This window comes from Natator depressus, chromosome 2, assembly GCF_965152275.1.
Source record: "Natator depressus isolate rNatDep1 chromosome 2, rNatDep2.hap1, whole genome shotgun sequence".
Taxonomy (NCBI): Eukaryota; Metazoa; Chordata; order Testudines; family Cheloniidae; genus Natator; species Natator depressus.
This window is the reverse complement of record NC_134235.1, coordinates 263,896,262-263,920,499: the sequence shown is the minus strand read 5'-3', so window position 1 is coordinate 263,920,499 and position 24,238 is coordinate 263,896,262. Positions and strand designations below refer to the sequence as shown.

General features: G+C 55.5%; 1 protein-coding gene across 2 annotated transcripts; it reads left to right on the top strand.

The window, feature by feature from the left end:
• Window positions 1-23,111, top strand: LOC141983440 (uncharacterized). 2 transcript variants are annotated; one of them, XM_074946589.1, is made up of 7 exons: window positions 1-158; window positions 5,577-5,690; window positions 6,059-6,172; window positions 6,839-6,952; window positions 8,993-9,094; window positions 9,560-9,667; window positions 16,478-23,111. In XM_074946589.1, the coding sequence occupies exons 1-7, from the start codon at window positions 41-43 to the stop codon at window positions 17,857-17,859; spliced, it is 2,052 nt and encodes a 683-aa protein (XP_074802690.1). In that variant the 5' UTR covers window positions 1-40; the 3' UTR covers window positions 17,860-23,111. The 2 variants fall into 2 exon arrangements, with proteins under 2 accessions (XP_074802690.1, XP_074802689.1); XM_074946588.1 differs by having other exon boundaries at window positions 16,475-23,110.
• The last annotated feature ends 1,127 nt before the right edge of the window (window positions 23,112-24,238 follow it).

Below are 24,238 nucleotides of genomic sequence, written 5' to 3'. Positions count from 1 at the left end.
CGGCCCCGCGCGTCTCCACGGGCGGACTACGGCTCCCAGGATGCAGCGGGCGCGGAGCCCTTTGTCTCTGCCCCCGGCGGCGGCCGATCGGGCTGGGGAAGTTCCCGAGTCGGCGGCCATAGGGGAGCCGGGCGCAGCCGGGGCGCAGCGCGCAGCGGGTGAGTGCAGCGGGCTGCCCGCTCCCTGCGCGGGGCGCGTCTCGGGGAGCCCGGCCGGGACCTGCCCGGGGGGCTGTGCGCAGGGATCCGCGCTCCCGGGGCGGGGGGGGGCTGCGCGCAGGGATCCGCGCTCCCGGGGCGGGGGGGGGCTGCGCGCAGGGATCCGCGCTCCCGGGGCGGGGGGGGGCTGCGCGCAGGGATCCGCGCTCCCGGGGCGGGGGGGGGGCTGCGCGCAGGGATCCGCGCTCCCGGGGCGGGGGGGGGCTGCGCGCAGGGATCCGCGCTCCCGGGGCGGGGGGGGGGCTGCGCGCAGGGATCCGCGCTCCCGGGGCGGGGGGGGGGCTGCGCGCAGGGATCCGCGCTCCCGGGGTGGGGGGGGCTGTGCGCAGGGATCCGCTCTCCGGGGTGGGGGCTGCTCGGGGATCCGTGGGGCGGAGTCGCTCTCCCCCTCGCAAATGGGCCCCTTGCCTGCTCCCCCCGAGGCTTGCAAGTGCCGTGGGTTTGGCCGGGGGCGGGGGACCTGGATCCTCACCACCCGCGCCCCACCCCGGCCGCTGAGCCCTTCCTGGCGGGGGCACATGTGGCTCCACTCGGGGCGTGCACGGGCTGGGCGGGGGCCAGGAGAAGGCTCAGCCCGGAGCACAGTGGCTGGGCCGCGCGGGGGTCCCCCGGGCTCCCCCCGCCCCCAGCTGCTACCAGCGCTTCCCTTGTTCACCATCCCCGCGCCGTGCCCGCATCCCCCGGGACCGCCCGCCAGGCGCCGGCTCCTCGGCCGGGTCCCCCAGGAAGGGATTTTTGGAGAGGGGGAAAAGGTGATTTGTTTTTAACTGTAGCTGAGAATGGGGGCAAACGGGGACGGGCCAGGAATCCTCCGCCAGTGGAAATCGGACCAACTCCATCCATGGCAGCCGGGCTCCCTGGATTGACACCAGCTTAGGATCTGGCCCTGGTCCTTCACTGGGCAGCCTGGGCCCTGATCCTGCAATTGGATCTGCTGGCGGGGATCCAGTTGCCGGATTGGGGCTTTATCCTCCCGCCCTGACCTCCCCTGTCGCCTCCAGGCACCCTAACCTGTCAGGTGGAGAGGGTAGAAGAGGAGACGGCAAGAGGGGCATGTGACAATAATAGTCTCTCTTGCGCTGGAAATCCTCCCATGTCTGCTTCCCTGTCCTGCCGGGCTGTGGCCTGGCTCAGACCGGTCCAGGCCTGGCTCTGTTCCGCAGGCCAGTCATTAGTGCGAGGGAGATAAAGAAGGTCTGGGTCTGGATTTGACATAAGCCGTGAGGGATGATGATAAATGGAGGGGGGAGGCCATACTGCCAGCAGCCTCATGTGATCAAACATCATGAGTCAGGCTGCAAAGCATCCTGGGACTGGCTTAAAAGCCCTGAGAGCCTTTTAAACCTTGGGTTTGTTTGATTTGCTTCCTAGCCTTTACGGTGTCTTTGCTTCCCATTATCGGGCTTTTCTCCACAGTCCGTGGAAGCGGGGATTCTCCCGCAGTCTCTTGATTCCGGCAGCTGGGGCTTTAAACAAACACGGCAAAGATCACGAGGCTCGTGATGGACTCTCGAGAGGTGGCAGCCCTGGGGAGGGGAGAGCACCGCAGAGAGAGGCCATGTGATGGCTGGGCAGGTGCCAAGCTGTGTGAGTGTTTACATTGGGGATTACAGCCACCTGCACCAGCCCAAACAAACACTACCCACCGCTGTTCGCACCAGTGCCGTTTGCCCGTCGTGTAGACGGTGACGTCTCCGACTTCGGCTCTCAGGGGTTGTCTCATGCGGGGGTTTAAACAAGGCCGGAGACGACCGCCGAGTGTGCAAAACATTCCCGTGTCAGTGCTATCCTGTCCTCTTGCTCCCCTGCTCTGTTCGTCTGTTTCTGGCCCTACACTGGCCTCGCGTGGGGCTCCGTGGGGGCACAGAGGTCGGCTGCTCCCAAGGGGTTGCGGTATCGGGGTCCTAGGGAATGAGCCATCCAGTGCAGGGACCGGGTCCTTGTTTCGCAGAGCCCCCTGCACCAGACACTACGAAGTGAATAACAATGTCCTAATGGCCTGTGCTAACCGGTACCGACATGGTGCTGCAATGCCCCTTTTTCTTGACATTCGTTTTTAAAAATGGAGGTGTTAAAATGTGGGGTGTGCCCAGGATCAAGGCAGAGGTGGAGAGCAGCCATAGACCCCTTGGAGTCACAGAATCACAGAATTTAAAGCTGGGAGAGACAACCCGAGCATCTGGTCTGATCTTTTGTGTAGCACAGGCCAGCAGCGCCCCCCAGCACCCTCCCACTGACCCCAACGGCCGAGATCAGACCAGAGCTTTGCAGCCCACAGGACTAGAGCACAGGAGGGTCGGAGGGACCGAGGGGCCCCAGTACCTGTCAGTGTCAGGGAAAGGCTGAAGTGAGAGACACCCCAATAATCCTGGCAAGGGACCGGCACCCACAGGCTGCAGAAGACGGCAACGCGCCCCCTCCCCCCAGGTGACTGGCAATCCGAGCAGGGGGGGAAATTCTTCCCCACCCCACACATGGCGATGAGTTAACCCCCGAAAATGTGGGCATGAACCAGCCAGCCCAGCACGTGAGAGCGAGAACGCTCGGTGCCCCCTTAGCGCCCTGGCCCACCCCCAACATCCCGTCTGTAGCCCTGGCCACCCCAATGCTTCGGAGGAAGGAGATTAAAAAAAATGGAGGGGGAGGAACAACAACCAGGCAAACCCTGAATTCATAGATGCGCATCTCTCTCCATGCAAACGACACGGCAGCCGTGACGTCCGTGGGGAGGGAGGTGAGCAGAATCCAGCCCTTAGTTGCAAGCTCCCGGGGCAGGAACAGTCACTGGATCGATGTGTCTGCAAAGCTCCTAGCTCCCGCCTCTGGTGCCGTGTAAACACTCGTCATAAATAAGCAAAAGCTGGAGCTTTCCTCGTGCTGTGATAGCGACCGCTCGGGACCGGCGCTGAGCAGGGTGCAGATATGTCTGAGGACGTCACTGTCTGTTTTCCCCCAGAGGAGTGGGCAGAGTTAGCAGAATGGCAGCCGGAGCTTTACTGGACGGGAGGCAGGAGAGAGACAAGCTCGTGGTTTCGCTGGGTAGCGATAAGACTGGCTGGAATCTGTGAAATGCTCCACTTGGCTTCAGATCAGGACTAATTTTAACCTCCCAGTTAGAGTGTGTGTCCCTCACCTGCTGCATTTACCAGCTGGAGGCCTACGCCTGCCTCCCTGGTTTTGCTGGGAGAGTTGGGTGCGCCTGGAATTGAGGAGAAGGCCTGGCGAACCTGTGAGATTGGCCACCAAGAGCAACCGGCCTCCTATGAGAAAAGAAACCAGCATGTGGTATAAACGTGCTCCGTTCCCCTCCAACCGCAGGGCAAAATCCTGTCTTGACTTCCACCCCTGGTTCCAACAAGCCTGCCAGGTGTGCGATGCTCAGCACAGAATTCGGCCCATCATCCCCTGGCTAGATTTCTCTGTCTTGTGTTTTTCACTAGGCAGCTGTTCCGGTGCTCCTGTGTAACAAAAGCAGTGAAGCCAAGCCGGCACTGGGAGGTGTGCACACCTTGGCTCTGTGTCTCTGGGAAGTGGCTGCCTCTTGTTTATGTTGGGCGGTAGGTTAAAGGCAGAAAGCTGCCCCCCCTCGACCCACCCCCAAGAGGCGGCTGGTGATATTCCAGGAGGACACCCCATGGAGAGACTTTACTGGGCATAGAAATGGTGCAAGGAAAATAAAAATTAAAACCCTTTTCCCACGTCATTTCTTCCCCAGGTTCAAATATGTGATATTGAAAATCTTGAGGCTGTTTTAGGGAGACCAGCCATCTGAGGAGACAGGAGAAGAGCACACCGCTTTGGGGACCGTCTGTCTAGGTGCTGTCGTATCTGATGGCTTTCTGACATCTCCATTGCTAGCCATGAATCGAGGCTCTAGAAATCCAGCTTCATCCTGTTACTCACCACCCCTCTCCTGCTGGCCTCTCCCAATAAGAGTTATTGCCACGAGTCTGCAAGGGCGGTTGTTGGGGCGCATGGATCTTACAGCTCCCGGTGCAGCCTGATGGGTGTATCGGTCTCCGAGCTCTAGGCCCTGTTCTCTTGGCTGACAACCGGGTTCTTCCTTCTGCTTTGCTCACTGGCTGGCGTGAAGCAGTCAGAGCTCACCGGTGACTCTGGCCCGGTGGCCGCAGCAGAGCGACGACACAGGGTGGCAGCCATTGGTTGGCCACAGTTCTGGCTTAGGCTGGGGGGCGGGACCGTAAGTGAAGAAGAGGGACTGGCAGTACCGTGCCCCGCCGCAGTGCCCTGCTGGGGGTGTCTCTGAGATGGACGGTGCACCTGGATTTATGTAACGTCTCTGTGAGGGACTGCAGGGGGAGGGTGAACGCGGCGTGGCTACCGTCGCGGATGCTGAACTGGGAGGGGTTGGAAAACCAGTGAGAAATAACACAAAGGGGCCTTTGAGATGCAAGTGTGGGAAGGGACCAGCGGAGTGCGAGTGTTCCCGTGGGGCCGTGCGGACAAGGTCTCTGCAGGCAGATGGACGGTCAGCATCCCGTGCCCTGAGGAGCCAGTCTCCTCTGGAGGGATGACGTGGTGAGGAGTGGCTCACAAGGGCGTGGCAGGAGATGGGGAAATGCCCCAGGGAGTTGATCACTAACAAAGAGCTCGGGTGTTTCTGGTTTATGTCTCCTGGCTCTCATTCTGAATGCATGCGTGGCACGGCCGGTGCCCCAGGGAGCTCGGCGGTGGGAGTAGCTGGCTGTGTGCCGTGTGTTCGGGGGACTGTCACGCTGGGTCAGGCCAGCGGGCCCTGTAGTGCTGGCTCTGACTGTGGCCAGTCATTTCAAAGGAAGGGGCAAGAACTCTGCAGGGGGCAGCGATGGGATAACCTGCCCTGGGGCAGTTCCCTCTGCCCCCATTAGCTAGAGGCTGGCTCCTGCCACGGAGAGGAGGAGGTCTGCAGCCCTCTCCAAATCCCTGCCCATGTCTGCAGCCCTGGCTGTTATAACTGGCTCTTCCTGACCTCCCTCTAAGTATCCAGTCCCAGTGGGGGTGCTGGGATTTGAAGAGGGAGCTCGTGTGGTGCTGGGGAAGAGGGGGCAGGGGAAGGAACAGAGCGGGGAGGGGGAAGGTAGTGACTAGAGAGGATTGAGCACAGCACAGGTTGTGGGTGTGGGTGAGGGAGAGACTGGAGAGCACACGGCCCTGGGTTACTGGGACCCCAATGGGTGGGGAGTTCGAATCCTCACACTGCAAATGTGCCCCTTGTCTTCACTGCCTGGCCTGAGCCTGTGGCCCATGGAGGAAACGTGTCTCTGGTTAAAGGCAGATGCTGCCTGGGAATTGGGTTATGGATCATGCCCTGGGTGACCCGGGGAGGCCCAGAGCGTGACTCGTCTTTCCCTTGGGCAGGCTCCGGGGGCATTGACGCGGAAAGCCGGTCTCAGATGGAGCGAGGGGACAAGCTGCATGTGGGCGATCGCAGGGAGATGAGAGAGAGGGGAATGCCGGACACCTGCGGCGCAGGTGAGTGGTGCTTTGAGCCCCCCAGGACTGCTCAGCAGGAAACCGGCCGGTCTTGCTTTACCGACTCCACGCTATGGAGAGTCCACCCACCCCCGGGGAGGCTGTGCCAATGAACGGTCCATCCCCTGCCCCGCAGCGCTCACACGTTGCATCTTCTTTCCAGCTGGAATGTTTCTAACTTCAGCTTCCAGCCCCTATGTGTTGTCCTGCCGGCTCCCTCAGGACAGAGATCCTCTGCCCAGGCAGGTACTTGGAGAGCATGGTGGAGTCACCTCTGAACCTGCTCTGGGATGAGCTAAATAGGTTGAAAAGTATCTGCCAGCCTGTCGGTGCCCCGGGAACCAGACTGTGACTCTCGGTCCTTGCAGGTTCTGCTGACATCAGCCCCAAGGTGTTTATTAAAACGGAGCAGGAAGAGGAGCCGTGCGCGGGGGCGCCCCCAGAGCAGGGAGAGAGAGGAATTCGCCAGGCCCCCAGCACAGGTGAGTGCTGCTAAATTCCGCCTGGAGTCGGTCAGGCAAAGGGAGGCCAGGAAGAGCTAGGATCTCGGGGGAACCCTTATAAACTCCTGCAGTCGGGCTGCCTGTGTCCTGCCAGCTGTTTCTGACCATGGAATGGCCCAAGACGGACTGAGCTGTACCAAAAGTTGATCAAAGCCGGGTGTGCTTGGAGCTGCAGGGTCGCTTCCAGCACTGTAGCCTTTGCCACAGAAGGGAAGCTGGGACTGACTGGGAGCTAGACGTGTTGATCAGACCTAGGGGCTCATCAAGCAGCAGCGTGGTCCCTGCGCTCATGTGCAGCCAGGACCCTTCTTCCCAGAGCAAGGCATGAGCCCTCCTTGAGGAGCACGACCGTGGGACGTGGGCCCATCCCCAGGGAGTGGGTCTGAGCCCCCAGCACAGGGACGCCTCGAGCAGCGGGTCTGGTGCGTTCTCTCTGGTGAAATAAGCGTTATTTGTCTGCCCTGGGCGGGAAAAGGTGGGCACAAAATATTTCACGCGCAAGAACCCCAAAGTCCCAGTCCAGGTTCCCCAGCCGGGGCCTGTTCAGCTCAGAGTCTCCAAGGGTTAGCCCAGCCCAGGACTGTCCCACGGACCCGGGACGTTATTCCTTCTTCCCTTCTCTCTCTGTTCCCCTCCCGGGCACAGGCTGGCCTGACGTGAAGCAGGAGATTGTGGTGAAAGTGGAGCCAGACGACGAGTCATATGTGGGGTATCCCCAGGGCCTGGGCGACCGAGACCTCCCTGGCTACCCCAGCACTGGTGAGTGACGCTAACCGCCCCAGGCCAGCTCGGGGAAGGGGGCTGGGGCGAGCCGGAAACTCAGGGGGGACCTGTGTGAACCCCTGGAGTCGGGCTCCTGGGGCAGGAGCCTTTGCTGGCCCTGGGCACAGTGGATCCAGAAGCCGTGTGAGTCCCCCGGCCTTGTGAGCGTGGCTTCCCCTGCAGTGGGGGAGGGACAGACCCCACCGCTGAGTAGCTGGGTCTGGCCGTGTGTGGGGCGTTCCCAGGCAGACGGTGACTCGGGCACCCCTGCAGTGTCCCAGCTAGCTCCTCCTGCTTCCCGCATGTTGTCAGCTGGGTGGAGGTATGCACAGGGGACATGCCCCCCCCCCCCCAAGGTCCCCTGCCGAGCCTCCTCCACAGCTCCCCACGCGAGCTCCCCTCCTGTTCCTGTGGAGATGGGCTGCCACAGGGATTGGCTCCCCTCCCGCGTGGACAGCTGTGTGTGGGTGTCTCCTTCCGGCTTCCCGGCTCCTGGCGGAGGTGTGCCCAGAGCTTCACACACTGGAGCGCGCGGGGCTGGACGCACGCCACAGCCGAGGGGCCCCATGCGTGGGGAGCAATGGATGCATGGAGCTGGGGGGGGACTGGCCATGGGGGGCAGCGTGATTGGCCCAGCGAGTGTCTGTGCCCAGGGCCCTGCAGAATGTGTGGCCAGCCCCGCTCAGCGTTCAGCTGCCCCACAGCCCAGGGCTCCGTATCGTCTGCCCCCCCTCTCCCCGGCCGCCGTACACGTCAAATAGCTGGGAGAGGCAAGGGGACCCCCGGAGCCCTGTATGAGAGACCTCTGTGGGACCCAGAGCAGGGCCTTAACCACTCGCTGGTCCTGCCCCATGCTCCGGGGAATGAGCCAGCCCCTGGAGGGCAGCCTCCCCACAGGGGATGGTCGCGGCCCCAGTGGCCAGAAGCCAATGAAGACGACCACCAAGAGCAGCGTTTTATTGTCCTTACGCTGGAGATTGTCTGCTCCGTCCTCCAGGGCTGTCTCTGCGCCAGGGCCCAGCCCGGCGAAAGGCTGATCAGGGCTGGCTGCGCCCGGCCCCCCCTACACCCGCCCCGGAAAAGGAGGCGCAGACACCTCCCAGCCAGGCAAGGCCAGGCCCTGCCCTCCAGCGCTCACAGTCTGGATCCAGGGAGGAGCCGAGGAGGCCAGTGCGGGGAAGGGCTGCAGGGAGGGGATCAGGCGGTTAGGAGTTGGGCAGTGTCTTCAGAGAAGGCTTAGAACCACAGGCACTTCCCCCTCTCGCGGTGTGGGTGAGCCAGCTCTGCCCGGAAGCCCAGTTGGCCCTGTCCCACTGGCCCTACCCCGCCCCAGGGCGTGCAGGGTGGCCCCCACTGAGCCGGCTGGGCAATGGGGTCGGCCTGCCCCGGTGCTGGGGGCGGCTCTAGCTGGAGCCGGTCTGGCTCCCCGCATGGCAGCAATGGGCCAGCTGGGTGACTCTGCCTGGGACAGCGGGCACAGTGGACTGCAGCCTGTGGCTGCCCGAATCGTTGCTGCTGGGCGTCTCTGCCCTCGCGATGGGAGGATGCCGAGGAGTCTCCTTGTGTCCTCACGGCGCGAGTGTGCTGGCCGGGCGTTGGGCCTGGGGCTGGCTCCCGCAGCGCAGCAGCAAATCGACGAGGGGGGCGTTGGGGGGCAGCGGGTCCCTCGGCGCCATGGGCACTGGCTGAATCCCTGCCAGGAAGTGACACGATGAACAGGTGGCCGCGTTTTCCCCCACTGCCCTGCCCCACCCCGAGTGTAACTGGCCCCGGCAGGGTGGCTGGGGGTTAGGGGATCTGGGTTCTGTCTGGTGACAGGTCCCTTGATGCTTCAGCTCCCTGCCGGCTAACCGGGGATAAGACCTCCCTGGCATGCCTGAGGGATGAATGCGCTGCGGGGAAGAGCTCCCTAGAAACGAACACCGCTGACCGCGGGAGAACAGCTCAGCGGGATCCGAACGCTGCCCTGGAGCTAGTCTCTCCCTCGCAGCCGTGCCGTGGGCGCAGGGAACGTGCAACGTGGTTTGCTTTCCGCAGGTATCAAAGCAGAGATCGTCGTCAAAACGGAGCCCGAGGACGACTCCTACGGCGAGTGTGGCCAGCATTACTGTGAAGGAGACGGTCCCGACGACCCCTTCTGTGAGTGGTGCTGGGATCCACCGGGACGGTCTCCGGGGGCAGGTGTGAGGGGAAGAGCTGGAAACTCAGGGACCCGCCTGTAGATTCCTCAAGGTGGGCCCCTGGCTGTGCCGGATCCTGGCACACACAGCTCGTGTCTGGCTTCCTGGTTCGCCTACAGGAGTCGCCAGAAGCTGGGGCACCCTACTGCCAGGGTGCGTGTGAGGGATTGGGGGCAGACTATAGTCAGTGGGAGGAGGACAGGACAGGGGGCCCTGTGGATATATTCACAGGCAGGGACAGGAGATCTGAGGCCTCTTGCTGTGTCTGCCACAGACTGCAGAATGACACACAGACAGACACACCCCAGCCAGCATTCCCAGGGGCAATCAAAAGCCAATTTAAAGCTACTTTGCAAGGTCTCCCCCCCCAGCCCTGAGTGACCACAGGAAACAGTGGGTGAGGCTTTTTCTTTCCTGTGAACAGGTGACACAAACCCGGAGATTATCGTGAAAGTGGAGCCAGATGATGAGTCAGCCATTGGGTATCCCCGGGGCCTGAGCGAAGGCGGAATTCCCGGCTACCCCAGCCCAGGTGAGCCATGCTGAGCCCCCCGGAGCAGCTCCGGGGACGAGAGGGACAGGGAGAGCTGGAAACTCAGGGAGGCCCTGTATGAAATCGGTGAGCCAGGCTTGCTGTATTGTGCCGGCTCCTACGGGGCTTTGGGGCAGAGCTCGGAGCTGGAGCGCGGAGCAGTGGAGCTGCAGGTTTTTGCCCGGAGCGGGAGCAGAGCCGGAGCACAGAAAATCTTGACTGCTCCACTGCTCCAGTTTGTTTTTTTCATTTTCACTCCAAAATGAGTGATATTTAGCAAGAAAGTCCTGAAGGTGCCAAAAAGTTTCAGATTGTAAAACAATTGATATTAACATCTACTTTACCACTTTACGTAATATGTCACAGTTCTTCTCACGTCGGCCGAAATCAAGATTTAATGTACGGATATAAAATTACCAAGTTTTTTGGAGATAGTTATCAGACATCCGGCAACACGGCAGACTGCTCCCACCCTTGTGCCAAGGTTAGGCGAGTACGTACTCGCGTAGATTAGTGTGTGTTGATACTTCTTTTGTAAGGGTTGATCAACGAGACATGCTGAGTGTTGCGATTACGGAAAAGTGTGACACGATGAAACATTTAAGATATTGCAAACAGGTATATTGCAAAAAAAAAATGTTTTCGTTTATTGATATATTTAGAAATTGCAAGAGATATTAACTACTTAAGCTCATTTCTCACACGGGCTCCCATTACCGGTACATTTGTACATGCTACCATATCACTCTGGAGGACTTATTTTATATGTCATCTGTTCAACGGTCTTTTGGTAGCGTTTGTAATTTTAAATTTACTGAAAAAGTCGCGTGCAGCAGGCATATAAATATACAATAAACATTTTTGCATAAATTAGGAGTGATTTTTGTGATATATCCAGAGTGACTGGAAAATGTCCAACACAACTTTGGGGGTGAATCCTTAGGTCATTTTAAGAAAAAACATTTCTGTGAACACGTGTCCTAAAATTCTTCCTAAGGGAGCTATAGTCCCTTCAAGGAGGTGATGAAAAGTTAATTTCTGATTAATATCTCAAAAACGCTTTAATATAAAGTAACGAAATTATGTCTGTCTTAGTGTTAGTATGTGCTACCATATTACATTATCCAAAATTATTTAAACCTTAGGTGTCCCGAACTGGCCTTTGGTCATTTTTATTTCATATTTCAAGAAAGGCTTGTCGTCGACTGCCCCTGGCTACGAGTGGTAATATTATGTTCCATAATATGTTAATAATTTTTAGTTATTATTTATTATTAAGTTGAAAATGTATGTTTCCAAAGTTGAAAAATAAGTAATAAATAAAATTGTTTGTATCATTCTAAGCAGATTAAAATTTTTAAACAGTTTTCTCAGAAACGGTTAATTATACAAAATAAATTGAGTAGCGTTTCAATGCATGTTTTAGCATTAAATCATATTCCAGGTTCGTATCTGTTAAGTAGTCGAAGATTTAAAAAAAATATTAAATAAAATTGGCCCAGTCCCCCCAGTTCATGATGCCTGTGGTTTAAATAATTTTATTTGAATGCTGTTGTATGATAGAACGCTGGAAATCCACTTTAACAGGAAAGCGGATTCAAATTGCAAGCACCGTCCTTTTACTAAAGAGAGGAAATTTTTGGAAATATGTTTTTCATTCATCAGGCTGGAAACATTATACAAGATAGAACCTGTTATTTGCTCTCTTGTATAATCTATTCAGGCTGATGAAGCAAAAACATATTTCCAAAAATTTCCTCTCTTTACGAAAAGGACTGTGCTTGCAATTTGAATCCGCTTTCCCGTTAAAAGAAAAGGAGGACTTGTGGCACCTCAGAGACTAACAAATTTATTTGAGCACAAGCTTTCGTGAGCTACAGCTCACTTCATCGGACGCTGTATTTTCCACAGTATGCATCCAATGACATGAGCTGTAGCCCACGAAAGCTCATGCTCAAATAAATTGGTTAGTCTCTAAGGTGCCACAAGCCCTCCTTTTCTTTTTGCGAATACAGACTAACACGGCTACTCCGAAATCTGTTTCCCGTTAAAGTTTATTTTCAGCCTTGTAACATGTAGCCTTGTTACTTCCCAGCAACGAATGTTGTAGAAGAGCGATAGCACGTACTAACGCTATGGCACGTGCCACGTTTCATGGCTATATCTATAGTAAAGTGTTTTTGAGATATTAATTAAAAACTTGGAAAATATTTCGAATATTTTTACCGCAAATTTCATAAGAAAAACTAACTTGCAATTTATAAATAAAAATTTTAATTATGTATATTAAAAATACTTCATTAAAACTGCGAAAAACATGTTAAAATATTAAAATATACTTTAATAATTTTGTGTAAAAAGAAAATGCAATCATCTTTGTCCAGAAAATCCAAAATAAATTCAAAGTACCTTAAGTGGTTAAGATATCACAAGCAGGTACATTATAAAAAAGTGTAATGCTTTTGTTCATTGCTTTTCGAAGATCGTAACAAGAAACCTTTGGCTGCGGTAGCAGCACAAGAAGATTTGGCCAGGGCTTCAACAAAAAAATCAAATCTGCCCCCCATGATTGATAGCCGATTTACGGAAAAGGATCTCAACGACGTCTTTACTTTTGAATTTGAAAACCCCAAATCTGGGCTTTTGCGAAAAGCAAAGAAGAAATCAGCAACGTGCAAGGTGGAAAAGGAAGTGAATGGCGAGCTCAAACCATGTAACTTCAAGACAGGTGAGGCAAGTGCCGTGAAAAGTTTCAACCTTTGGCGGCATGTAAAACGTAACCATCCTGAAAACTATGCGGCTCTGGTTACAAAAAAGGACCAGGGAAGATGAGGCAAAACAGAAAGCTGATGCGGCGAAACGACGTTCATCTGGCTCTTTGAAAACTCCTGGAGAAAAGATTTTTTGCGGAGCTTCATCTGAAAAGAAACCCAAAATTGAGCAAACAAAACTTGACTCATATTTGAAGTCCTCAAAGGTTACAGTCACCACGGATGCCAATACTTTCTGTGAAGGGCTGATGGAAATGGTTTGCTTGAGTTCAACACCGCTCACCACCTTCAGGCTAAAGAACAAAGGATTCCAAAAAATTGCAGGTGAAATGGGTTGGCAGCTTGGTGTTTTGACAGGGCACGATGCGGTTCGTCGTTTAGTTGTCAGCACAGCTGAGTCTGGTCGCAAAGAGCTCAAGAAAGCTTTGGAGCAAAAATTGTGCTACCTGAAAATGGATGCGGCAACCCGTGGAAACAGACATTTCCTTGCAATCAGTGCTCAGTACTACGAAGAAGGAAAAGATAAAGCTGTGGTAAAAACCTTGGACATAAATCGACACTGAAGGGCATCACAATTCTTCGTACGTGAAAAGTCAAGTAAAAGATATTTTAGAAAAATTTGGGATCAGTGAAATGCAAGTGCTGAGCATCTGCATTGACAATGCAGCAAACATGACGTGTGCCGTCAAAAATTTCAGTGAGGACAATGAAACCATCTCTACCTCTGAGACCAGGGATGTGGACAGAACTGAAGCTATTTTGCCTGATGAAGGCACTAAAGGAATGGATGAAATCGAACTCAACATGGATGCTGCTGCGCAATGGGTTAATGACCCCAGCTTCATACTTCCAACATGGCTTCATGAGGACGACTCAAAAGTCCAACTGATGAGGTGTGGTATTCACACTCTTCAGTTGGCAATCTGGGATGGACTGAACAAAGAACATGCAAAGAAATTTCTGGCAAAAATTCGACAAGTTGTTGTCAAACTACGAACCCCAACTATTCAAAGTGTTCTGCTTGATCTACATGGGGTAACTCAATCATTGGATACTGTGACTTGCTGGGGTTCAACATTTGCGATGATTGATCGGCTTCTCGTTTTTCAATCTTACTGTGAACAAGTGGCGGCTGCTGCTGGAACAAGAGAACTCAAGTTAACAAAAGCTGAATGGGACGAAGTGAAGAACCTGCGAGACATCTTGGCAAAGCCAAACCAAACAACCGTGAACCTTTAAGCCGTCGATGTAAACCCAGGAGTTTTAATGAAGGAATGGCGAAAACTGTCAAAATTCTTGGGAAAAAATGGTGGACAAATTGCAGAAGGAATTCTGTCCTCCATGCAGAAACGTGAAGAGAAGCTTTTTGACAATATTCATTTCCTTGCTGGAGTTTATGTTGACCCACGGTATCGGATTCTTCTTACCTCAAGGAAATACCGAAGGCAAAGGAAGGGCTCCTTGATATTGCTCGACGACTCGAAAAACAAAATCTATTGCTACATTTGAACTCGGTGAAAGAGGTTGAAGAAAACAAAACACAACAAAAGGGGTCCTCAACCATCGAATTTGTGGTTTCGGAAAGTTCACATCCTTCAGAAATAGCAGGCTGTTCTCAAACGTCCGTCTCCACTCTGAACTTGTTCGAGCGTCCATCCCTGAGACATCTTCAGCCATCACAGGGAAATGGAGATAATTCAAGCACCAATTCTTCAGAAGAAGATGCCTTCGAAAAGGAATTGGATAAACAAGAAAGACGCCGGCAAGTTTCTGCGATTCATAATTGTAAGGAAGCGTTATTCGAGAGAAACGTTCGGGAAGATTGTGAGGCGATGGAGTCTATTGGTAGGCTGAAAGTGAAGTCTGTTTTTGAGGCCATTCACAGCTACCCACACCGCATTCAGGCTGCCTGTCGAATTGCTTCGAGCATGCCAACAACTCAAGCCAGTGTAGAGCGACTGTTTTCGGCTTTAAAGTTAATTTTAAATGATTTGCGGCAGGGTGTGAAAGACGACTTGATTGCTGCAATAATTTTTTACAGAATGAATCATGAATCATTCTAGTTTGTATCATTGTTGATGACATTTAAATTGTTTTAAAAGTCTGAATAAAAATGTTTTTTCAAAATGATAGTATGCACTTTTTTTATTTAGTTAAAAATTCATTGGAGGCGGAGCGGAGTCGGAGCGGAGCTGGAGCAGAGCAATTCAAAAATTTGATTGCTCCAAATCCCTGGGCTCCTAGCACACGGACCCTGTGTAGCCACTGGGCGCAGTGGAGCCCAGAACTGCAAATCTCTCTGCCCTCGCGAGCGAGAGACCGTCCCTCTGCGAGGGGGCCGGAGGCTAAGCCCCAGTTAGCTGGGGACGCTAGCGTTAAGAGGTTGCTTTTTAAGCGTCAGCCGACATTCTGTTCGCTGCAGTGCTGTCAGGAGGCCTGAACTGCCCTGTCAAGGCAGGAGGCAGGTCTCCCCACTGGCCTCCTGGAGCTGGGAGGGATGGAACCGGGCCCTGGGACTGGTCTGTGCCTGCTGAGTGCTGTCTGACTCGTGACAAGAGAGATCTTGTGAACATTACCTGAGGGCCTCTGGCTGTGTGCACCTCTTTTGGCTGCGACGCTGACCCGGTGGGGGGAGCCGGCCTTGGCTGTGACCCCACGAGAAGCCAAGAGAAATTCCTCCAGCCTCCACTGCCTCGTGCGAGTGCGATGGCCTGGCCTCCAGCGGGGTTCCCGGGTCAGAGGGTGACAGGGCTGCCCTCCACCGGCTCCCTGGCCTCCTTCCCGAGCTCGTAAAGCAGCGAGTCCTGCAAGCAGGATGTAAAGCCAGGGGAGACCTAGGTGCCGTTTTGTGGATAGCGGGGGAGCGCAAATTATTCTGTTGCTTCACCAGCCCCTCGCAGCGTGAGCCGGTACAGCCCTTCCTGCCAGGCAGCCTCAGGGGACGGAGAGGCTCCGTGTCACAGAAGCCAGCAAAGGTCCAAGCCTGCTCTGACCTTGCCCAGGCATCTTCGGCCTAGAAAGGAGCCTGGAAATATTAAAAATAGCAACAACTGGGTCTCTGATGTTTCTCTTAGACGCTTTGAGTCTTTCTAGCTGCCTCTGGCTTCGGTGAGGTGCTGGGTTGTGCAGCAGGGACGGGGACCGACGTGAGGCCTCCTCGGCACTGGCGCTACGGCAGCAAAACGCGTCTCGCTCGGGAGTGTGGGAAACACCCCCCCCGAGCGACACAAGTCTCCCTAGTTTGCACAGTGCTGCGGTGGTGGGAGGCGCTCTCCCGCTACCGCCCGTCACTGAGCTGGTTTGATTACGTCGACAGGCGAGCTGCTCGCCCCCCGCGTGGGCGTCCCGCGGCCCCGCGAGCTCTCCGCCCCCCTCCCCCCCCTGTGGGCGTCCCGCGAGCTCTCCGCGCCCCCCCCCCCGTGGGCGTCCCACGGCCCCGCGAGCTCTCCGCGCCCCCCCCCCCCGTGGGCGTCCCGCAGCCGGGCAAGCTCTCCGCCCCCCCCCCCCCGTGGGCGTCCCGCGGCCGGGCGAGCGCGCTCACAGTTGTATCCGTGCTGCTGTACCGCGAGAAGCGTGTAGGTGCAGACACGGCCTAAGATGAATAAGAAAATTGCCCGTCGCTGCCTCTGTCCCACGGTGACGTTCTCATGGCTGTGGGAGGTGATGCCGTGCGGCTGTGACCCAGCCCAGCACGTCCCAGAAAGGTTGATTTTCCAAGGTACAAATGGGAGCGAGGCGCCCACCTGCCACCGACAGTCAGTGCCACTCGCTGCCACTTGTGTCTCTGGAAGTTATGGCTCGTGGGAACGCTGCCCAGCACCCATGGGACCTTCCGTCGGTGAGCAGTGCCTGGGAGCAGCTGCTTTCTCGGTCAGCGAGCTCAGAGGGTGCAAGGCATTAGAGCCTGCGTCTCTGTACAAACGGGTGTGCCACCGAGCGTCTCGGCCCTGGCATTTAGCTGTATTCTGCGTTCAACGCTGGGAATTCCCCCGTCCCCGGCACACAGAATAACATCTGGCCTCTCTCTTTTCCCCAGCAGGTGATGGGAGCAGGGGTGCCAGCGAGCAGAAGCACCCTGCGGAAGAGCCAGAGGATGTGAAACCAAACAAGGCTTTGCTGATGAGAGGCTTAGAGGCTGCTTCCCCGGGCTTGCTCAGGACAGAACCCAGCATTAATCATTGGAAAGTGCAACACGCCCAGGGAAACATCACGGCGCTCCAGAGACGCACGGTGACTCTGGAGGGGCTGCAGACAACCCCTGAGCCCAAGGGAAAGGTGCCAACGGCCCCAACAAGCAACCCCAGCCAGAAATCCCTTTCGGCCTCTGACCGCAGGGGGGCTGTGGCCGCCAGCACCGAGCCGGTGAAACGCCCGCGAGCCCACGCTGCCGAGCGGCCGTTCACGTGCACCGAGTGCGGGAAGAGCTTCCAGCACCGGGGAAACCTCATCACTCACCTGCGGGTGCACACGGGCGAGAAGCCCTTCACCTGCACCGAGTGCGGCAAGAGCTTCAGCCAGAAGGGCGACTTGATGCGGCACCAGCGCATCCACACGGGCGAGAAGCCCTTCGAATGCAACGTGTGTGGGAAGAGCTTCTGCTCCAAGCAGACCTTCATCCTGCACCAGCGCATCCACACCGGCGAGAAGCCCTTCTCCTGCACCGAGTGCGGCAAGTGCTTCAACCGCAAGGCCAACTTCATCACCCACCAGAAGATCCACCGCGGGGAGCGCCCCTTCGTCTGCGCCGAGTGCGGCAAGGGCTTCTGCGCCAAGAAGACCTTCATCCTGCACCAGAAGATCCACATCGGGGACCGGCCCTTTGGCTGCTCCGAGTGCGGCAAGAGCTTCAGCCGCAACGGGGATCTGACCCGGCACCAGCGCATCCACACCGGGGAGCGGCCCTTCGCCTGCGCCGACTGCGGCAAGTGCTTCAGCCACAACGGGGAGCTGATCAAGCACCAGCGCATCCACACCGGGGAGAAGCCCTTCACCTGCACCGAGTGCGGCAAGAGCTTCAACCGCAAGGGCACCCTTATCACCCACCAGCGCATCCACACCGGGGAGCGCCCCTTCGTCTGCGCCGAGTGCGGCAAGACCTTCAACCTGAAGACCACGCTGATGAAGCACAAGCGGATCCACACGGGGGAGCGGCCCTTCACCTGCGTGGAGTGTGGCAAGAGCTTCAAGTACAAGGGCAACCTGCGGACCCACCACCTCACCCACACGGTGGAGCGGGTCTACCCCTGCACCGAGTGTGGGAAGATCTTCAGCCACAAGAAGGAGCTGACGGTGCACCAGGCTGTCCACACGGAGGAGAGACTCTTGTCCTGCTACGGAGACGGGGAGTCGTTCAACCCCTTCCTCCAGATGCACCCGCTTCTGCTGTCTGTGCCCCAAGCCAAATGCCTCTGGAAGCCTTAACGCAATGTACATAAGGAGGGAGTTACAGAAATGCTACGTCCCCTGAGCAGGAGCAGAGGAGGAGCAATGCTGTAATTTAGGATTTGGACATGCCGTGGTGCTGATGAAATAACAGGCTCCCTGGCACAAGGAGCTCCCAGGCTGAAGGCCTGCACTGACGAACCAACCGTGCATCCCTAAGGAAAACACACCTGCACATTCCCTGCACAACGCAGCTCCAATTCAAATGCAAACAAAGGCTCGAGTCTTGCCCTGAAGGATGCCAACGCTGTAGTGTTAATGCCATTTGCTGGGTTGGACGTAACCCCAGAGGTGCTAGAGAACGTCTGGCAGGAGGGACGGGAGATTTCTGGGAAGGGATCTGGCTTATGGAGCAGCGCTTGGAGGGCGTTGGGAATGACATGGCCCAGGTTGACCGATGTGGGGTCTTCATCTTACTACTGAAAGGAGCGGTGGGTGCTAGCAGGACTCTCCTGCCCGTTCCTGTGTGGAGCAAACACGGGAGCGTCGTGCTCATTGGGATAGTTCTGGCGAAGACCAGTGGTTTTTCAGGGCGGGGGGTGCTGTGCTGTGTGTTGTTGTTAGGTCAGGCCCAGTGGGTACTGGGGGGCGGGCGAGACTTTGCTACTGCGCTGTAGTTATTGGTTATGCCAGCAGCTCCTCAGTGGAGCTACTGGACAGACCTGACGGACGGCGCCTGTTCCAGCCGGGCCGCTGACAGTCTGGGAAATGAAAGAAAACCTCATTCGAGTGCGGACTTGAGGACTCCAGGTGCAATGCCCTGGAGCAATAATTACTGTAGTTCTCTTTCCTCTCTGTTCTCTTACGGACTATTTACCCACCAGGAGTGTGCGCCGGGCTTCGCAACTGCGTACGGCCTGATCCCTGACCTGAGAGGTGACCATCTCACCGAGACCACCTAGAGATCTGACAGAGAATCACAGAGGGAGGGACCTCGGGAGGTCGTCTAGTCCAGTCCCCTGCACTCCTGGCAGGACTAAGTATTATCTAGACCATCCCTGGCAGGTGTTTGTCCAACCTGCTCTTAAAACCCTCCAGTGACAGAGACTGGTTAGAGCTGGAAAAGACCGATTGGTCATTTTGCCCATTCCTAGCCAATGCAGGGTCGGGCTCTACTCTGAATTTTCTAGGAATATGTCCAGCCTGTTAACCCTCTCCAGCGATGGGTCGCCCCTCGCTCCCTTGTGAGGTCCGTGCACAGTCTAATAGACACTGACTACTTCTCATCCTGTGTGAAAGGGACTTGGTTTAGTTGCTAGTTTGTAGTTAGGCAAAGGGTCATTTTAACGTTAAAATTTGTCGTTCTCCGTGTGGATAGCCTAGAATCCTAGTTGTTAGATTTGGAAAAGAACTAATAAGTCTTCTAATAAAATCTAGTACTTGTCCCTGGCACTGCACGCCTGTTCCTTCCAGTGCTTGGTCCGTCTAACTGTACGTGTCCCAAACTCTGGGGTGTCACCGCTCTGGGGGGGTGGTTCCACAGCCTGAAACGTCTCCCCCTTAGAAAGTTTTTTTCTGACATTCAGCTTTAATCCTTGATTTCGTCCAGTCATCCCCACCTTGAACTACTGTAAAATTCTCTCTCCCGTGCCCAGCCCCCCCCCCGTGTTTCCCCCGGATTGTTACCGGGTCCCGCCAGGTCACTGCTCAGTGAAGCTGGACCTACTTGTCTCTTTTGCTCATTCCTCACCAGTCAATCCCTTGTGCCCCCAGATCACATTGTGGCTCTTCTCTGAAGGGGCCATCGGTATTTTTCCAGCTCTCCTGAGGAGCCCTGAACAGCATGCCGTCTCCAGTGGGGTTATCCCAAGGCAGAGAGATGGGGGCTGTCACCCCTTTGCTCCGTTACACAAAGCCTCTGTGTATTGGCCTTTTCCGGTGCCATGATGGACTGGAAGCTCCTGTCTAATCCGCTGCTGTCCACTGTCTTCCCCCAGGTCCCGATCAGTGTTTCCTGCTTCCTGGATTCTTTCCTCCCCACTGACTCTCTGCAGGGCAGATGCTGCTTCCCTAATAACATGCTCTTACTGCCTCTGCTAGGTGATTCGTGAAGAAACGGCATAAATCAGGAGCTCCCAGTAACACAGCCGTGGCACCCGCTGAGCACCTGCTCCCAGCTCCGTCCCGTGGCCTGTTGTTATAACTCTTGGCTAACACGTCTGCAGCCAGCGTTCAGTCCGCGGGATGGTCTCTGCTGACGCTGGGTCAGCCGGGACAGTACGTTTTGATGAGATGCTCTGTCAAGTGCTTTACTCGCAACCAAGTGTGTCTTATCTCGCGCTTTCCCTCCACCCGCTAACTGTCCGAACAAGCAATCCAGGCACTGCCTTCTGCTGCTCCCTGCCCCAGGCGCCTTCTGGGGGCAGGAACGAAGACACCCTGGCTCTCCCTGCTCCAGCCTGTGCTGCGCTTTTCCCACCGTGGCCGAGACGGGCTCGGGGCTGGAGTGCTTGAGAAAACGGAGCGTCCGTGGGGTTGGTCTGCCAGGTTCCGGATGAAGAACTGACCGAGAACCACAACGAGTAGGAGGGGATGGGATGTGGAGACAGAGTCCCCTGTTGGGTCCACTCTTCCCCCACCCCCAAACCCAAATCCCTCTGTTGTTAAAGGAGCCCGGGGGGCAGGCACTACGCGAACATTTCACGATCCAGCCATTTCACGTCAACTTTTGATTTACAGACACCGCGTCAAGGGCGTTGGTTTGGGCCAAGTGAGTGACTGGGGGAAAATGGCAGCCAAAGGGACTGGCCGGAGTCAGGGTGGAATGCTTGGTGCGTTGGTCCAGGAGACCAAAATCCCCCATGAGGGAAAGGAGAACAAGGGGGATTTCTATAGGGCTGAAGTGGTGTCTAGGCCTGGTCTGGCTCTGTATCGGGTTGTGCTCACCACCCACGGTGCCTCCTACTGGTTGCTCTGGGAATTCGCTCTGTCCAGCAGGGCACCCTCCTCTTGTAGTGTCTCATTCTCCGTCACTGCTTCTCCACCGTCTCCGCTGTCTGGGACTCCCGGACTGTGGCGTCCTCTTCAGGGCACGGCCCTCCGGCTGTGCCCCAACTCTGTTGTCTCCCTCCTTCCAGGGAACCCGCAGTCCTTCCCCCAGCTTCTCGCCGCAATGGACTAGAGCCCCTAGTCCAGCCCCTTGCTCAGGGGCAAACTGCAGTCCTTTGGCTGGCCACTTCCCTCAGCGGCCAGTGGGGCAAAACGGGGGGGCCCAGGCCTGCCCACTACTCTGGGCTCCAACCCACGGACTCTCTCGCTGGCAGCTGCTCATGGCCTCTCCTTCCCCTCTGCCGCTACCTGCTTTCCCTGGGCCACTTCTCCATAGCCCCAGCACCTACTCGGCCCCTGTGTCAAGGACGCAATCTGGGAGCCAGCCAGGCTGGAGCTCCACTTGCTCCCCTGACCCTGCCCAGCACTGCTCTGTCACACACACTTCTCTCTACGGGCAGCCAGACCTTCTCCCTCAAGCTCCAGGAGAGACTGAGCTCCTCGCTGCCCTGCAGCCCTTCTTATAGGACCCAGCCTGGCCCTGATTGGCTGCTTCTAAGCCTTCCTCTGGTTGGCTGGGTTCTGCACAGCCACTCCAAGGGCTGCTATTAACCCTTTGCCAGCCAGTGAGGGGTCGCTGCCCCGTCACAGGCTCCTCTGCACTGGGTGAATTTCACCCCTCAGTAAATCATATTTTCAGGACCCTTCTTTTCTAGCGGGTGCTGAGAGCCAGGGTCCAATAGTTAAAGTCTCTGAGATAATTTGCTAGGAAGCAGCTTGTTCCCATCTCCCTTGTGAAAGGAATTTCCTCTGGTCCCAGCTCAGGGTACCCCACAAATGCCTTCAAAGTTATTCACCCAGCTAAACTGAGGACGAGTTAGCAAGGGGTGAAACTCCTCTTTGCAGATGCTGCCACCGCTAAAGGAGTTTAGGCTGCTAGAATCTCATCTGTGACTCAGAGTTTGAAGAGAGGTTGGATGACGATAAACCAGGCAGGAGCTGTGGGTCTGGCCCTGCCAGATTTATAAAGGGAGTGGCTAGTTCTTTACTAATATGGTTATTTTGTTGCCTATTGACTCATTTATTTGTAACTCCCTTTTGGGCTGTTTGGACAGAATTCTTCACTGACCTCTTCTGCATGACCTTGCTAGCGATAGATAGCAAATTAATCGGTGTGTGTGGTGTATATTCTGCAAATGTATTTGTATGTAAAATTACTCTTATGCCATTGGTTATCGGTCTCCAATCCTGGGCTTTCTGGTGTCAAATGGGAAAATTCCCATTGGCTCCAGCAGGGGTCAGGACAGGGCCCACTGATGATATTTCTAATTCTTATGCAAAAATCTTCCCCTCTGACGATTCTTATTGTGACAATAGGGTCATTGTGCTGAGAGGTTGTGTAGCCTAGAGCAGTGGTTCTCAAACTTATTTGATTGGGCCCCCCTTCTTTGTGTCTGTGGTTGTTTGTGCCTCCCCCCCCACCGCCCCCCAGGTACATATATTGCTACCCAGCTCTGAAGCACAGAAGTAAGGGTGACAATGTGGAAAGTGACTTTTCCCAGCAGACTTAGCATCCCAGTGCCCCCTTTCTTCTGCGCTGCTGCCGCCCCCCTGGGGCTGACAGACGGAGCCCCGCCACCTCCAGGTGAGGGATGGGGGTAGGGGACAAGGAGAGCCCAAGTCCAGGCTGCTTCCTGGGGAGGGACTGGGGAGAGCCCGAGCCTGGGTGGCTCCGCACCTCCCGGGCATGCACGGCCCTTCTGCACAAGCCCAGCCACCTGGGGCTGTCAGCCCCAGCTCTTATTAAAAAAAACAAAAAAAAAGCTCACAGCTTGTGCCTCCCTTGGGCGGCCCAGCCCATAGTTTGAGAACTGCTGCCTAGCCTTTGGGAACTCCTGGAATCCAGGGCTCCTGAGGTCTAATCCTGGCTCTGGACTTAAGCTCTCAGTCTCAGTTCCTCCATCTGTAAAATGGGGATAATAATACTTACCGCACCTACCTCACAGGGGTGTTGTGAGGGTCGCTAATCAGCGGCTGTTTGAACAGTGCTTGGAAGAGGCTGCAGAGCACGTGGCCGGAAGACTAAGTATTATTATTGCTGTGGCCTGGGGCCTGCTCTTCACTGGGGACCGGCTGTGTAAGAATTTCTCCAGAGACGCCCTTAGATTGCCGTAGAGCAAGGTCCATGTGTGTTTATATTTTCATTCTTTTTCCTAATCTAGAAACTAATAAAGGGTTAGAAATGAAACAAATGAAATGAAATGCACCTCTCTGGTTTGGCGCTGTTTGTCCTGGGACCACGGTGCTGCTCGTTGCTCGTGTTTCCATTGCTGGAGTGGAACCCCCCCCCCCCCCCCCAGCGCTCGTTCTGTTGTGTTACTAGGTACAGAGGCAACATTGACAGGGCAGGAATTGTCGGCTCACTCGTTCCTCTTTGGGCAATTAGTGCTTCATTTGCATTCTTTCACCACCAAAGCAAGTCTCCTGTCCCCTGCCTCGGCTCCTGTTAACATCCCCTAGCACCCGGTAGCCCTTTTATAGAAGCTTTGTTCCCAGCATGCCTTTCTGGAGCTGGCAGTTCAAACTCACCTGAGCCATAAATGCCCTTTTTCCAGCTAGTAGCCGTTGGCTCCGTCTTTCTCTCTCCCGGCTGGGAAGGAAGTACCTGTTGTGTTTGCCCTCCCTTAGGGCTGGATTTTTCACATGCTCACCACCCGTCGCTGGGGTCAGGTTTCCAAAAGCACTCGGCACCTAATCAAGGGGACAATTTTTCCGCAGTGCCCAGTACCCCGTTTCTGAGCTGTTCTGAAAATCCCGACCTCCCTGCTCTGGGATGGCTCATTCTCACATCCAGTCTTAAGATCTCTCCTGTTTATGATTTTTCAAAAACACGGGATTGCCGCTGCTGCAGTGATTCGTTGGCCGTGGTGCTAGGTTGTATGTTACTTAGGCTTGCTTTAGACCAGTGGTTCTCAAGCCGCGGGCCGCTTGTGGCCCAATCAGCACACAGCTGCGGCCCATGTGACATCCTCAGGGCCATACAGGTCGTGCGTCTATCGTGTGTCTGTGGCCCATATGACACAGAGAAAGCTGCATGTGCGGCCCACAGTGGAAATTAGGTTGAGAGCCATTGCTTTAGACCAGTGGCTCCAACCGTTCCAGACTACTGCACCCCTTTCAGGAGTCTGGTTTGTCTTGTGCACCCCCAAGTTTCACCTCACTTAAAAACGACTTGCTCACAAAATCAGACATAAAAATACAAGAGTCACAGCCACACTGTTACTGAAATGTTGCTGGCTTTCTCATTTTTACCATATCATTATAAAATAAATGAACTGGAATATGAACATTGTACTTATAGGAGTGATCC